The sequence below is a fragment of the Haemaphysalis longicornis genome, unplaced genomic scaffold (assembly GCF_048455015.1).
Source record: "Haemaphysalis longicornis isolate Haplotype H1 unplaced genomic scaffold, Haemaphysalis longicornis Haplotype H1 scaffold_2, whole genome shotgun sequence".
Taxonomy (NCBI): domain Eukaryota; kingdom Metazoa; phylum Arthropoda; class Arachnida; order Ixodida; family Ixodidae; genus Haemaphysalis; species Haemaphysalis longicornis.
Genome location: NW_027526295.1, coordinates 135980431 through 135997438, shown reverse-complemented (window position 1 = coordinate 135997438; position 17008 = coordinate 135980431). Strand labels below are relative to the sequence as shown.

The 17008-nt window shown below is 43.3% G+C and overlaps 1 protein-coding gene across 1 annotated transcript in view; it reads right to left on the bottom strand.

Annotated features, from left to right (window-relative positions):
- Positions 1 to 1259: 1259 nt before the first annotated feature.
- The window catches only part of LOC144167412 (uncharacterized), a 29224-nt gene continuing 13475 nt past the window's right edge, over positions 1260 to 17008 (bottom strand). The window contains exons 4-6 of the mRNA XM_077696682.1: positions 11709 to 11783; positions 2907 to 2960; positions 1260 to 1391 (exon numbers count right to left, since the gene is read on the bottom strand). Of these exons, the coding sequence (XP_077552808.1) occupies positions 1308 to 1391; positions 2907 to 2960; positions 11709 to 11783 (213 nt within the window). The 3' untranslated portion in view covers positions 1260 to 1307. The remainder of the gene's footprint in view (positions 1392 to 2906; positions 2961 to 11708; positions 11784 to 17008) is intronic.

Genomic DNA, 17008 nt, shown 5'->3' with positions numbered 1-17008 from the left:
TACGTGTGGCCGCTGGGAAAAGACGTTCTACGCCTTCCCGCGGTGGTCGAGGGGCGGCGCTAGTTGACTGGGCTCTGAGCAGTCGTAAATACAAAACCCAGCGGTATAGTCGAGAGAGGAGTCACCGCGGAACTAGCTCAATGGTAGAGCACCGCCCGCGTTATGCAGAGGTTGTGGGTTCGATTCCCGCTTCCGGAAAAAACGGCGCATTTTTTCTCGACTTGAATTTTCCATTATTTATTCCTGCATAAAAAAAAGGCAATCATACCTTATTCGGCACTATAAAACATTGTTAAAACGCCAAACAGCACTGGCAATAAGGACTGCAACTTTGTGTCCTTACGGAATCCCTCGTCCCGTACGTCTCTGTTCTACAAAATGCATTACGAGGGTTCTGGCTTCAGCAGTCTGAAATTCCTTTGGCTATCCCCGACTTCCGACCACGTCTTACGTGCGGCCGCTGGGAAAAAAACGTTCTACGCCTTCCCGCGGTGGTCGAGGGGCGGCGCTAGTTGACTGGGCTCTGAGCAGTCGTAAATACAAAACCCAGCGGTATAGTCGAGAGAGGAGTCACCGCGGAACTAGCTCAATGGTAGAGCACCGCCCGCGTTATGCAGAGGTTGTGGGTTCGATTCCCGCTTCCGGAAAAAACGGCGCATTTTTTCTCGACTTGAATTTCCCATTATTTATTCCTGCATAAAAAAAGGCAATCATACCTCATTCGGCACTATAAAACATTGTTAAAACGCCAAACAGCTCTGGCAATAAGGACTGCAACTTTGATATATATATATATATATATATATATATTGTCACTTGTTTCATCGGCGCCAAGAGATGACTGTGAGGACGAAGAAGTGGTTGAGTGCGCGTGCTCTCTCATTATTGTCATTCAGAGCTCTGGCGCTCGCGTTTGGAACCCTGTGCTCGGGCTATCCCACTAAAGAAGCTCCGGCTGCTTGTACTGACCCGGTCGTCTCGTTCAAGAACCCCGGCTCAGCATCTGCGTGTTTATAGTACGCGACAATATGTGTGTGTGCGTATGTGTGAGTGTGCGTGCGTGTCTTTGTTCATGTACCCGTTGAAAAAATAAGCACACAGAAGCCTTCCACATATGCAAACAGCGCGAACCTAACTACTGAAGTTCCATTTGCCCCAACTACGTATTTTATGGAAGCAACGCAAATAATACGCACATCTTCATTGTTTCCATATTCTTTATACAGTAGCAAGAAATACCAGCTAAACTGCAATGAGCGGTGCAGAAAACCCGATACAAATGCCTGTAAGCATCCGTGTCATCTCTCTCATCCTGAAACAATGTCTCTTAGCCACCTGAGACCAAACAGCATTACACGACCATCTTGCGGCATGTACTTGGATCCACATCGCTGTAAAAAAAAACGAGAAAACATGTTTGTTTTCTGATATAACTTCTCTTTGCAATTTTTATTGCTGCGCCTCCCATCGCCGACATTCGGTTAGTTGCAAGCTTCAATCTGTTATGCTTGTATATGCTGACAAAATATTACATTTCTAGCCGGCGTACGAAAACACTGCGGCTTGAATTTGTATTACTAGGTGTTTACAATACCAAAAAAAGCACAAAAAACGCTGCCCACAGCGGCCAGTCCTCGCCGGTTTAGGTACATTGCCGATGTCGTATAAAAATGCTTGTCCACAATTGTTACTAGACACAGTGTGCTTCTACTTTTCCTGTAATGCGGGTACTGTGAAGCTATTATAACGAAATGTTTTTGGCTACAAAACCGAGCCCTGGCATGAAAAACACCGCTTTGCTGCAATAGTGCGCCGGCTCCTGTTAACACGGGCATCCAAAGCCATCTAAACATACACTCATGCCTTGTAAACCAGCTCAGGTAGGCCGAATTGGCAACAAAGATGAGGCGTTCTGATATCTCAGTTGGAGGAAGTGCATAAAATACAGTTCTCATTCACCACGTTTCAAGCAAATGGTACTGTAAAAAATCTCTTTTTGACGACGCTAGGCCCAGAAGAGTCTATGGTAAGGTTTGAGTTATTCTTTTATGCAAAAGCACATCGTTTATTATGTGTAGCGCACGCATTTCATTGGCCTCAAAATGTAGGACACAGATTTCTCGCGTACCCGATGGCTACCTTAAGCGTTGTTTTGGCACAAGTAGGATCTCTACTGGGGCTAGGGGGTGTGCAGCATCGCCTTCTTTATGCCGCAATAGAGACAGAATAAACATGCGTATTTACGAATATACGTATAATTGAACAAACAATCGTTGAGCCAACGTGAATTTGTATTGAGTGTGTCAGAAGAGTACAAACACGACACTCGCAATGTCAACTTTAAAAGCCTAAGCTGTGGGTCTACATTCTAGCGAATTTTACAATGAATTTCTACGAGTACAAACATCACAGCGTTCCCATCAGTTCAGAACCGGAAGGGTGGCCTTCGTAGGGTGTTTCTGCAGTAAATATGCGTTTTTTGTGTTTCTTTAAATCGCGAAATCTCTCACGTCTAATGAAACATAGCTGAGTGTTAGCCTTAACAAAAAAAATCCGCAGTAAAAGTTCCTGCAGCGTTATGTGCCAGTGGAAGTGTAAGCAAATACCTTTGACTGATGTTCATCACTTATGTATCTCAACCGATCTTTCGCTTTAAAATCTTTGCCACTCGTGCCTGTCTCAGCACAATTCAACATTTTTCTTCCATTTCACATAACCTTGAGTACTAATAAGACTACTGGTGATGAAACTTCCTCTGATGGAATCATCAAATGAGTTACAGTTCATAAAAACTGTCACAGAATCACAGTTGCGCATAAATAAATTTTTGATATTTTTTGAAGTATGGATCACTTTCTCAAGCAATTGAATGACTTGCGACCAGACAGTCAATAACATGTACTCACTCTATATGCCGTAGAGGCTGCAGTGTGGTTGTACTTATACTTTTGTAGCCAGTACTGCAAAACGTGCGAAACAAAGCGACTAAGCTTCGCAATATGATATGTTCAGGATACAAGAAATAAATGCCAGCACGCAATTATTAGGCAAAAACACAACACCTATTAAAATGCTGTTTGTTGTGTGCACTGAAATGACTGTATTAACGAGTAACTCATTGTTTGTGCTATTGAATTGTACGTGCAGGTGAAAATAGGTTTTCTTGTTCGGGTTCACGCATATATTATTTTGGGAAAAATGACCTTTACATAAAATTCGTTTACACGAGCCTATCTGGATGTTGCTCTGTTAAAAACGTTTTCCAACTGAACACGCCTTGAAAATCATACTTAACGGAAAGGTTGCTCAGTACTAGGTGTAATTACCGACCCTAGTATAATTTACTTCAATAATAATTTCATTGGTGAAGAAGACCGAATCTAAGGGACACCTTAGCGAATGCAGAGTTATTGCGACACAGCAAAGCATTACAAGTGGTTGCTCTAAAGAAAGATTGAAAAAGGGGCGATCATCTGCACAGAGACTATTTTATGACTACTAAATGCGTCAATGTTTTCATCGGACTATTTTAAGTCAAATATATACGCTGTTTTAGTCAAATATGTGTGGAGGAGTTGCTACGTCGTCTTAGATAGTACCAGTACCGTAATATGCACCTCTAAACCATTGTTGAAGAATGAAAAGTCTCTTGCAATGAAGTGCTACTTCCCAATGCACAACCTCATGAAGAAATATGATCTTCAAAAGAAAGAGAGAGAATTTTGCCACAGCTTAGAAATGAACGTGTTTTCTCAAGTAGGGAGGGAAATGCGATTGAAACACGCGAGCAGGTCACTGCCAAGGTGAGCACTGTTACAAAAAAATGCCCGCCAATACATGCCAATACATGCCAATACAATGCCCGCCAATACAAATGCCCGCCAATACATGCCCGCCAATACATCCAGCGAAGCTTTTGTAAACCACTGCGCATACTGGTCTGGGAGAGTATAATGTGTTCTTTGTCGCCTCAGCGGGCATGTCACATGTGCCCGGCTTTTCTGGTGGCAGAGCCTGATGCATGCACTCGCCGTCGAATGGAATGACGTAAAACCCCTTTTTGCAATCAAATTCAAACCCAGTCTTTGTCATGAACACATCGCTCGTGGCCTGAATGCCCAACAAGACGAACGATCCAACGAGTCGAAAGGTACAGTTCGTGACGTCATCAGCGAGACGAAAGATCCAACGAGACGAAAAGTCTAATTGAGCCTCAATGTCCAACGAGACGAAACATTCACCGAGTCTAAAGGTCCCATCGAGCCCTAATGTCCAACAAGACGAAAGATCGACCGATTCTGAAGGTCCAATCGAGCCTGAATGTCCAACGAGACGAAAGGTCCACTGAGACAAAAGGTCCAACAATACTAATGCCGCACTGTTTTGTTTAAGACGCGAATTTTTTGGGAATATTAAGCTGATAGCGATAGATTCAAATGTGTAGTGCCAAACGTTTCACTATGTTAATAAAATGAGCGTTGTGAAAGTGCAGGTAGTCTTGGACAAGCCTTACTTTTGCGTCAATAGAAATCGTTTCACATGAACGTGCCGTACCAGATGGCTTTCGTCAACCTCCCCAAAAATAGTTCCACCACAAAACAAACAAGAAAGTGTCATTGTGAGTATGAAAATCTATAAGGCTAATCGGTTCGTTCGCGACCCAGAGTACCATTGTATGATTAATGGCCTGTAAAGACTGGCCCGGAACTCACAAAATTTTGGCAATTACGATTAAGCTATAAAAACAAACTTCTGCAGAATTGCTTCTTTTAGCAGCGCATGGGCTCTCTTCTCGAGTTAAAGCAGCACTGATTAATGATTGACAAGAATTAACGTGCTCACAAAATCATCTGAACAGCTATGAGAATAACTAATTACATCCGAGCAGCATCGGCGGCTGGCACTTTCTCTTGTTCGCTCTTTTGTTTCAAGAATATTTTTCCATTCCTGCGGAGTAACAGAACTGACCAACCGGTGGCGTACTAACCGTTCATCCGCTATCGACAAAAGTTTTTTTCTGATTGTCTGCTACCTCATTCGGCACCTTTATAGCGTGAATCGTCATCGCTCGCTACGTTTTGCATATCCTAGGTGGCACCACCGATCCAAGATCAGCTTGCCGGTCCACAGTGGCCGCCGTTTTGCCATAGTCGGAAAGTGATATTATGTATTCGGAGACTTAACAGGTATATTCATTCATTGTTCCCAGTGCAAAACAAAATAGACCACAAAGTGTGACCTCCGTGTGACGTTTAAGCGTGAACGGAGCAGCGAAACCCTTAGGATTTTTTTTAAAGTGTTCCATTTATCGATGCAACACTTGTATATCGTTGTGCTGAGTCTATGCTGCTGAGCGCATCGCGAAATTTCTAGTGTTGCGGACAGATGAGGAAAGGGAAACGATGAAACGAAGATGGTTTTTGAAAAGTTTCCGTACTTGAAAATTGAATACTGTGATCATTTCAAGGCTTGAAGTTTGTATTTGGGCTTGCTCTTGTGACTGCGTGAAGCACAATAACGTCGTCTTTATAAGTTGTCGCGAAATTTAAACGAAGTATCAGAATGGAAGATATTCAAGTTGGATGTTTTATCTCAATAATTAATTTATATATGAAATCCTCGAATGCAAGTGACACATCAAACTGACGCCTTGATGAGACCGAACTGAGACTATACAACCCGGAACCGTGTCGACCGCTTCTTACGTTTTGCGAGCAGTTGACGGACGCTCACGCGCGTACGGGTGATTGTCAGGCGACTGTCGTAGCACCCTCCTTTTTTGGATGGAAAAGCACCTGACTGTTTGCTTGTTTTCTTAGCGCTCACATGCCTGCCATGCGCATGAAGCTGTGAACAATATTTTTTCGTTGACACTAGTGCACACCAAAAAATGAGAAAAACAATTACAGTTTTCCTGAATAACAAAAAAGGTCCGAATTAAAAAACGTAAGTCTTATTTAGGCACTCTCAGCAACGTACTCGCGACCAAGCTTGCCTTCGTCAATGGCGTTGCAGGCAGACTCAAGTTTTACGACGTAAATCAGAAGTGCCAGGCGTAAATTTCGCTTCGAATTATCGGTGTAAGAGTTATTGCATCGAAAAATGCAGAACTATATTGCGGAACTATATTTTTTAACTATATTTGGGTAGAGTCCCATTCAAGATAATTTTAGGGTGCTACAGGTATTCATTTAATACTAAGAGCCTAAATCTCCAACGAGACTTAAAATCCACGGAGACGCAAGGTCCAAGCGAGCCTGAATTTCCAACGAGACGAAAGATCCTATGAGACGGAAGGTCCAATGGAGCGGGAATGTCGAAAGGGACGACAGATCCCCCGAGTCTGAATTTTCAATCGAGCCTGAATGTCCAAGGAGACGAACGGTCCACCGGGACGCAATATCCGCTTTTGCACCTTTCATCTCGCTGGACCTTTAGACGCTAAATGGAACGCATAGGGGGATCACTTGTTCACAGGCGCATTGTAATCTATCGCCCACTTTCGATGCTTCTTTTGGCGTTTTATTAGCAAATGCTGAACCGTATGGCGTATACGTGATTGCAAATAAATATTGTGCTGGCCTTTTCTAGCGACAAAGCTGGATCGTTGCTAGCCTCACGCATGCGCTCGGCATGTTGGGCAAGAATTGCTCTATCCTGCGAGCGTTTTTGTTTACAACACGCAATTGTCCTACTAACGACAAACTAGCAGCCTCGCTGTAAGCAGTAGACTAAAGATGGGATTTGTAATTAAAAATTTCTTAAGTATTTATTCTTTTTCACAACCAAACAAACGAATAAACTAAACAAGACACCTTTCTGCACGGTGGTTGCGCTAAATGACGGAGCAATAGCAATTCCACTAACAAGGATATTTAAACGCTTGCCTTACAAAGGTTGCCATCCCACGAATTTTAATGTTCAAGGGGTGAGTGAATACACTGTCCAAAACCGGCAAAAATACTCCAGCTGATTTCAAATTCACCTTGTTGAGCAGTATCCCGTGCGACATACCAGAGAGCTAAACCCTGTGCATTGTCTGGAATTTAATTCTGCTTTTTCGAAATGCCGATGAGATTGCAGAAAAACATCTACGTCTGAAACCCAAATTGTATCATTCTAACCCGAAGTTAATACTATTCGTTATCGCTCACCTACTGCTGGCTCTACTTTCTTAGATTATTTAAACGCGTTTGAGTAGTCACAGGCTGCTGTTTTAAAAACTAAATGATCCTAACAGTGATTCGAAGCTTTATTTTGGCTCAAGTGTCTCTTTTTTAACCGCTGTCAGTTTTTTTTGCTAGCGCTAATAATTCTCCAAAGAGGAACGTATATTTCGGAGTTCCAAAACGAACTGTTTTGTCACCCCTGGTCTTTTTGCTATCGGCATCAACTTCTCAGGTTTATGTGACACTTCTGACATAAAATTCTTCGCCCATAATTTCGTCCACATTTGTAAAACATCTAAAGAGAATGACCTACTATTCCTCCAACCAGACATTAATGAAATGTGTCTGCTTTGCAAATTATGGCTATTATACAAAACACTAGCAAATCTAAGCCTTTTCTGTAACCACAAACAACAGCTTATTGCATGGTAATTATCTGAGTAGTGCTCCTCTGGCATTCGTCATCACTTATAACTATCAGGTTGTACACAACACTACCGACCTCACTTCTTCTGGGCATATCGCGTACGAAATAGCTGTAATCGCATGTTTGAGTGCGTACTTTAAAAATTTGCACAGTGTCATACGACTCAAAACCTAAGTCTTTCCAAAACACCTAGTCGCTCAAACTTGAATATGCAACATCAAATTTATTTTTAACAAAAGTGTAATACACTATATTGCAATGGATAAAACGACACTTGAATTGGTGTTATACCCTGCTTGATTTACACCTTTCCAAATACAACCGAACTTCCAGGATAACTAATAAAAATTTGGCATTTCTTACCTTATACATTTCTAAATATAACTAGACGGTTGGCCTAACCGGTACGAACTTTCGCCTGAACTTAAGTTCCTTAACATCAAGTAAAAAACACCTAACTTTTATCGCATCCAGTTACGCGAGACGCTACTGTGTTTTCGATATGCTTCAGATTAAGGCGGACTTCTGGGCAAGTTGGTATTGTATTGCAAAGCCATTCGAAGCTCAAAACATAAACGAGGGACGACGAGAGATCACAGGGACACGCGCTACTTCCAATTAAAATATATTAGAAAAAGAAGGCATATATATACACAGAAATCGTGCGCACATCGCTACATTCTTGAGGTTACGCCGCGCACACCCAAGACATGATGTTAAATTTAAATAACGATAAAAAAATAACAACAAAAAACGAAAAAAAACGAAAAAAAAAACACGAAAAAGAAATATTTGTTCGACAGCAGCTTGCGCGACACGCGCATTCCGAGTCGTATGTCCAGATACGAAAGTTTATTTTGTGATAGAGTCAGAGATGGCTTGCTCCCGCATTGCATCCCCTCCGAAGCGCGCCATTTCAGAAGCTTCGATAGTTTCCCTTGTTAACTGGTTGTGATGTCTTGGTATTGTTATAGTCTGATTGAAGGCAGGTATACATAATTTTTACATTTTTTACAATCTCGGCAGTGCTCACTAAGGTGCCCCGTGTTTCCACGCTCTATATACCATTTGTGCTCCCGCAGTCGATCATTTAAACACCGGGATGTCTGGCCTACGTATTCGCGACTACAGGAGAGGGGAATTACATACACCACATTTTGGGCACACGTAACGAACTTGTTCTTGTTTTTGACCTTGCAGGACCTTTTCCGCTTCTGTACTGGGGAAGTTTTTTTACAAAGCTTTGAAAGCTTTTCACGAGAGGAAAAAAACTACCTTCACATTGCTGCGGGAACCGATCTGCTTGAGCCTATGGGAAAGGTGATGCACGTACGGGACAACTGCGGTTTTCCTCCTGGCCTGGTCCCTCACGTCAACCTCGGACGATTCGTTTCTGAAGAACCGTTTGACGTCTCCCAGGAGTTTATTTGCCACAGAGGTAACAAGCGCCAGTGGGTATCCCGCCTTGCCTAGACGATTCACTTGCGCCAACAGACTGTGCTCGCACTTGTGAAAGCAGGATTTGTTAAGTGCGTTTTTTAGGCAAAGGTTAGCGATGCCACGTTTTACGAGTTTTGAGTGGCCTAAAGAGTGGGGAAGCAGCGGCTTCATTGATCGTGGCTTGTATTCCCAGCACACATGTTTGTATAAAAACTGAAGCCGGATATCCACGTGGGTGATTACAAGCGGCTTTAAGGAATCCGTAAACTCTTGTAGCGTTGTTGACACTGCTGTGTCAAGATCGCCGTTCGCGTCAATGAGAACAAGAGAGTCGTACACGTAACTAAAGACGTGTGTGACCTTTGACCCTTCTAGCAGCGAGGTGACATTTCGGTTCTTTGCCGCCAAATATAAGTCGCTGATACTGGGGGCGATGCATGACCCAATGCACACACCTTGCTTTTTAGGGAAGATGTTACCGTCCCATTCTGCATAGGTCGACTTAAGGTAAAACGAAAGCAGCTCCAAGAAAACTTCTACGGTCACACCTGCATTGTTTTGAAACGCCACTGCTCCGAAGGCGTCAATGCTGTCTTCAACGCATTTCAAGAGTTCGTCGTGGGGGAGAGAGTAATATAAATCCTTGACATCAATGCTGAGGCTGGTTACAGAGCGTCCACTCGGTTCTTTCAGATAGTCAATCACGTCCTGAGAGCTGGTTATTAAAAATGTATCATATAATATTTAACCGGCCCAGTTCCTGTTTCAGGAATAAGGCAACAGTTTTTTGCCATGTACCTCGCTCCGAAACGATAACCCACAGGAGTCGCTCTGGTTTATGCGTTTTAGCTGAAACGAACATCCTCAACTCACATTCTTCAGCTTTATCGAGCCTCTATTCTAATTTTTCTAAACTTAGCCACGCGCACAGCTTCTAAGCTCTGGCCTTCCCCTGTCCAAGCTGTACATCTGAACATTGGTTAAACGTCGAAGCAATCGCCGCACCAGCTTTCTGTCGATATGCGTCGACTGAGAGAACCACAAACCCTTCCTCTTTGTCCGCCGGCAACACACATAAGTTATTGTATTTTAAGAAGCCACTCACACGTCTGACAGGAACGGTGGGGCGGGGCTGCGTCAAGCGCGATATAGCGTCCACACCGGACGACACACACGGGTTTCGTCTTCAAAAGGGGCCAACCTGGACACTTGTCTGACAAGTGTTAGACGCTCCACCGCTGTCATCCTGGGCTCTACGCCGAACTTTGGGCCAAGGCCCAAGGTCCGTTGCACTTCACCGGGGAGTTGCATATGGTCCTCCATGTGAACAGGGTTGCTGTCCACGTGCGTTTTCGTTGGCCGGGAAGCACGAAGCTGGGCGAAGGTGGCCGTCCATAGGTGTTGCGTCGCATTGTTGTACTCGTCGCAAAGTTTCCGGCATGTCTTCGGCTTTTCGTAGCTCGCGCGGCTCTTGTGGTGCACTTTTGTGTGCAGGCTGTCCTTGTAGAACCTCGCTTGCCAATGCCACTAGGAACTGAGGAACTTGCAGACTCGTCTGATGCGGCCTCCTGAGTGCGTGAACCCTCCGAACAACCAGAGGATTTCAGGGGGAGCCTGATTCACACGCGCACAGTATGCGAACGTACGTGCTCGGCATGTGGCGAAGGCGATTAGAGTAACGAGAACTGAAGAAGATGCAGTTAGACACGGAAAAGGGCCCGTTGTACTAGAAATGTAACTCATTAAAGCGGACTCATAAATCATTGCTCATAATCATTGCCATATCTCATAATCATTGCCATATCTCAAATCATTGCTCATAATCATTGCCAAGATTTCATAAATTATTGCCATATAGTCAGTTTCCCACACTCAGACGCTAACTAGAGGGTGGGATATCTGTCTTTGAGTTCTTGTATGCCTGATGAATAAAACAGCCTTTGTCTTTTGATAACATCTCCGGACACCCAGCTTTTAAAACGACACTGCGTAACATCTGATAACTACAAGCATCTGTATGACTTGTTCTGTAATTTCTGGTTTTCTATTGGGCTCAATTTTTTCTTCTGTATTGTGTATGAGTTTAGCAAAATTTGGGTTCCGAGTCTCCTTTATGGCTTTTGGCCTGAGGGTACGTGAAAAAATAAGCCAAGGTCGGTTATTTCCTTGTGAAATAGGCTTATGGAAACATTCAGTTATCATCGTGCTCAATGAACCAGTGATAACTAGTACATCAATGGGAAAATAATAATCTCCCAATGAAGCCACCCAACGAGGTTGTTCCGTGTGAAAGGCGTTGATTTCGTGAGCATGTCTAAGCAGATCAATGTTGCATGGCGGCAGTGACTGGTTTTGTGGCCGAGACGAAAAGTGAAGCAGCCTGTATGCAAATATTTCTGTGCGCGTTTCATGTCCCAAGGTACTCACAAATATCCAGAGCCCTCACTGCAGCACACCTTTATAGGACAGGTGCAGATTCGACGCGTGAAATCTCAGAATCAACCAATAAGCCAGGTACACCCTTTACACGAAATCGTAACACCGAGCACTTGTAGTATAGGTAATAACTGCTGTCATAGTTTTCACAATCATGGATTTTCCACATTACTTACTGTGTAATTTCGTCAAATGAAGCTTTGCTGCACCTTAAAACAAAATTTCAAGGTACCTACCGGCTTATACGTGAGTCCAGCATTTGCCAGTTTGTCCGCGCAGTCAAACACAAATTTAATCTTGTCTTTGCGATTCTTGGGGGCAAAAAGATGGCATTTTTAAAAGTGTTAGAAAAGGGAAAGTTTCAGGAATATTCTATGAATAATATTCCTTCATCGTTTTTAGGCTCCATCAGCATCGAAAGCGTCGTGTGGGAAAATTTAAGCAAAGTGAATCAATATGAAGAATAGGCGACTGAAAGTGAAAAAATAAACATGAGCTATACGTGGTACAAGAGCGTGTTTTACGCAGTAGGGACCAAGCCGCTGCGCGACAGCCTGCATAATTTTTGGTTATTTCTTTTCATTCTTTCATTCAACAGTAATGGTTCCTGATTATATTTACAGCGATATTCCCCCTACAAGGGTAATAGACAGCTCTGATCGATATTGAGTGCGTTTGGTGGGGCGTAAAGTTCTCTATTGCGAAGACACTTGAATCTCGAAGGAAAATTATTAATTGCAAGCAAACTCATTAGATGTGAAAGAAAATTTGACATCCACTCAATGCAGCCGGAATGGCAGTGGTGGTCCCGGTTTCGAATCCAGGACTTGGACAAATTTTTCTTCAACTTCGAAGTTTCTGAGAAAGCTGCATAGTTTTTCTTTGTAGCCGTTTGGCTGCATTGTGGAAGATTTCAAACTGCCCTTCACAGAAGATTAATCCACCTTGGGGATTTCCCCTAAATAAGGTCGATTAAAGTCATTAAATTATCACTTCTCACGAATCATGTAGAGAAAAGACGCTACATTACAAACATTTAAACTGTCAGCTTCACAGTGACCTCTATAGATTTTGAGGTTTGGGTTGCTTTTTTACGTGCAGAGCACTTCAGGGGCCCGGTTTTCGTCGTAGCTCACCCGTAGTTACTCTATCTAGTTACCGCAGTCATGCGTCGTAACGCACCCAAACAGAGGCCCGCGATGTTACGCACCGAAAGAGAGGCTTCGAAAAGATTCCCGCTTGTCCCTTGATTCAGCCTTCCGGCCACAATTTTACGATACTTGAAGAAAATATTTATATATGCTGTAGCTGCTGTAACGAGTCCTACACTTCCAGATTATTTAACACATAGAAACCTTCAGGTACATTTGAGGCGAAACATATTCGCTTACCCGGTCGTCCCCTTGTTCATTTGATTAGGAATGCCCGTTGGGTTGGTTTTTACGAGAGTAAAAGAAAAAAGTGGGCGTGGAAAAAAAATTGACCTGTTCGAAATGGCGCCGATACGCAGCACGTGCGAGATGATAGCAAGCACAAAGGGAACCGCACCCCCGCTCTTGCTGTTCAAGTCAGCACAGGAAAGAAAGCATAAAGAAAATGATGGGCGCTCTCCCAGGAAAGGGTGTGCCAGCACTGCGCAGGCTGGAAAGTTGAGGTGAGTTCAGAACAAAACCTGTGGTAAATTCACCAAGAAGACAGTAAGACATAGAGGGGAAAGCATCAATAGTGCTAGCGAAGAATGGAGAACGACACCACAGCCCTTAGGGCGAAACACTGCTCTGCATTTCCAGCGTCTTTTACGTTTGTAGAACTCCTTTCGGTTTTTGCTATACGTGCAGCCAAACCCAAGAGTGTCACACTTAAACAATAGGCAACCTTCTGGACCTCGGTTGATAAGGCCAGGAACCATAGCCGTATTCTCATGCTTGTCCTTCCTAACAAAAAAGAACACCAACAGAATATTTAAAAATGTACGCTCGGCAGTACATACAAAGGTAATAATGTTTATAGCTAAAACCCGAAAGAATTTGTAATTACACCGAAGTAAATTATATAAATCTGAAGGGGACAGTTTTAGAATATAAATCGTGACTATTTGCGGCACCCATTTTCTCACTGCAACTGTACACGCGCAACGCGATTTAAATATATTTTCACCAGGCCAAACTGTGTTCAAATGCACCGATAGTATACGACCGCTAAGAGTTTGTTATATTTCTATCACCACTTTATTTATTAAAGAGTTTTTTGATCGAAACCTGAAAGCTCCAAGTGCCTTTTGTGTAAGGTGGAGGTAGCACTAGCTACTTTCCTTCTACACAGGTGGAAACGTTTTTCTCAAGGCTCGTTCCAAGAGAAATTTCGTAAAACTCGCATTGTATAATATATTTATTTTCAATATCACCATCAGCAGTAACACCTACCCGGACATTTACCCATAAATTAAAAGTTACTTTCTGTCTCGTATTGACTGTTCTCGTTTAAAGGACGGTTTAGTCCTGTTTGGATGTAATACCCAACGCTCTAGGCCGACAGGCTCAGAGTGAAACACTGCATCCTAAAACGCGACAAGTAGAAACTTGTAATCGCTAGTAAAGTCGTGTTATGTAATAGCATTTGTGCTGATAGGCAAACACAAGCAGACTTAGTGTTGTTAAGGGTGGTCGTTTAGAGCGTTGTTTAGGGTTGACCTTGCAGGCTTTGGAGGCTAGGTAATCTCAACGGGGTTAAAAATTTCCTCATCATAATGGCGAGTGTGGGTATCGCGGTGACGTCTTAAAATCTGTTTCCTTTGAAATGGGTGGAGGAACATATTCGAAAAAAAACATTTCGGCATTGCTGCTGGATTTCAACGGAATTCCTCTTCCGTCATAATGCGAACGTGTCCTGCTGACGATGCTTCGTCAGTTATGGAGTTCTGCCTTCAGTTCAAAGTCCGCCTTTGCACTGTTGTTACTGGCACCGGTGACTTTGTGCTCTCTACCTGGGTGGCTTGCATGGTTAAAAAGCCAGGCCCTTTTACGTTGCCCAACTGAGCTAGTGCGGCTGGAACCCCTTACATTTGAACAAAACCTGCTTCAAGGAGTTCTTCTTCCACCAGCCGTCCGGATCACGTCCAATTTTGTTCCGCATTTTGCCGACCACGTAGCGGTTACCACTGCTCCCGAGCATGACTTGATCTCCAGCGACTTCCGCGAATGTTGTCACAGAACCACCTCCTGGTGGTAATCGACTCCTTCGTATCATAGTCTGCTAAAAGAGCCGGTGTGGTCCGTCCTCGCTGCTACCAGAGGCTGTCGTCGCCATGCAGAAACGCCAAGGCAGAGGCACATCCTCACGCATTGAAATGTTTCCAGCAAAACCGCTGGGACATGCATGGCCTAAAGTGGTGTTCTTCCATGTAGCACAGACAACGTACAATCGGGCAACTTCGATTGTCCGTCTTCTTAAGCCCTTCGTAAGAAGTATTTTCTTGACCTCCTTTGTTGTCGGGGTTTGATTTCGACAAGGAGCTCATAAAGAAGACATTTAAAAGGGTTAGTGTTATTTACGCTTAGACACACCTTCTAAAGTGAGTAATACTGACGTGGATGTAGTTTTTGTAACCCACGACATAGGCGTATATCACAGCACAAAATATTTTGCAATCGTCATGTAATGAGAACATAACGAACTTACGAAGATTTGCCAGCTAGGTATTTCCGTGCGGGTGACATGAATAAATGAATGAATGAATGAATGATAAAATGGCAAGAAATATACATCTACAAGAGACTTGCATAAATCATTGAATAAAGGAATGAATCAACCAATTAATAAGGGAAAGTGTACGTAACATAGTAGAGGACACCTTGTCAACCTTGTTCCGCTGGCCACAGCATTCTTAGGGGCATACGAGGTACAGGCAAAAGGCATCGCACGCTACTTACGTAACGTCCGGCCCCACCATTTTTTTACGTCTGCCGCGAATCTAAATAGTATCAGCACCTTGCCGGTAGTACTTTTGTTACATTCACCGCATTTTTCGTGCTTTTGCAAAAGCTTTCCCGTGCAGAATTTATCACGGGATTTTTTTTTTCGTCAAGTGAGTCTTCGGTGCGGAAGCTTTGCAACAGACTCAAAACATTTGGTTCCTCGCAAACTACCCATTAATTGGTTTGCCAGTGAAGCAGCTTGCTAACTACGAAATGTGGCCACAAACGAATTTATTGTGTGCATACATGAAACTGCGTAATAATAAATATATACGTTAGTTCGTTTAGCCTCTCATAACCACGTTTCCTTAACTAAAACCATGCTCATTATAAGAAGAACCAAAAAAGCACAGAAAGCAAACCAGCCAACTCACATATCATGTTCAGATAACATAGAGTTAGTAGGCTCAAGAGAGCTGACATACGCAAGTATGATATGGAGAGGATGGAGCATGCTGGAAAGAATGAAGGCAGCTTGAAAGCAGTGAAGAGGTGTCTAGGCATAGGGAAAAATCAGATGTATGCACTTAAAGACAACCCACCCAAGTTCTTCAGAAATAGGGATAAACTAGTTATAGTAGCCGAGGAGTTCTACAGAGATTTGTGCAAAAGCCGTTGCATCCAGCATAATACCGAACGAGAAAGTGATTCAGTGGATGTTGACATCTTCGCAGCAACCGCAGAAAAACCAAACAATGCTTTGAAAGAATGAAAGGGTCAAAGCACATGTGCAGGATAAGTCAACAGCGGACCTCTTAAAAGATGACGGGCAAATTTTACTGAAAAAACTGCCAAACCTGAATGCGCAGTGCCTAGTGACCGCGTGTGTACCGGAAACTTGGAAGAACTCAAACGTCATCCTAATCCACAAGAAAGGTGACATGAAGGTCTTGACATATTAAAGGCCGATCAGCTCACTGTCAGCCGCATACAAAGTATTTACAAGAAAATCGCTAACAGAATTTCTGCCACCTTAGATTTCAGTCAATATAATTAACAAGCACGAATTTGTGGAGGATCTTCAACAATAGACCATATTCATATGATCACTCAGGTGATAGAAAAATGCGTGCAGTACACTGAACTGCTATATATAACCTTCATAGATTATCAGAAAGCATTTGACTCGGTGAAACCTCAGCAGTCAGGCAGGCATTGCGAAGCCAGGGTAAAGAGGAGCATTACGCAATGATACTAGAGGATATCTACAATGGGTCAAGAGATACTATCATTCTCCATAAAGGAGAGCTGTGAAGTACCTCTAAAGAACAGCGTCAGACAAGGTGACACAATTTCTCCAATGTAATTCACAGCATAATTACAGGAGGTGCTCAGAACATTGGATTGGAAACAGGTGGGCGTAAAGGCTAATGGAGCATACCTCAGTAACCTCCAATTTAGTGATGACGTAGCCTTGCTAAGTAACTCGGGGGACGAATCGCAAAGCTGATTACCCTACTGCACGAGCAAAGAATTGTGGGCCTGCAAATTATTATTCCGAAAGCTAACCTATTCCCAATATCCTCTGGAGAGCACAGCGGTTTGAGATAGCTGGCGTGGCA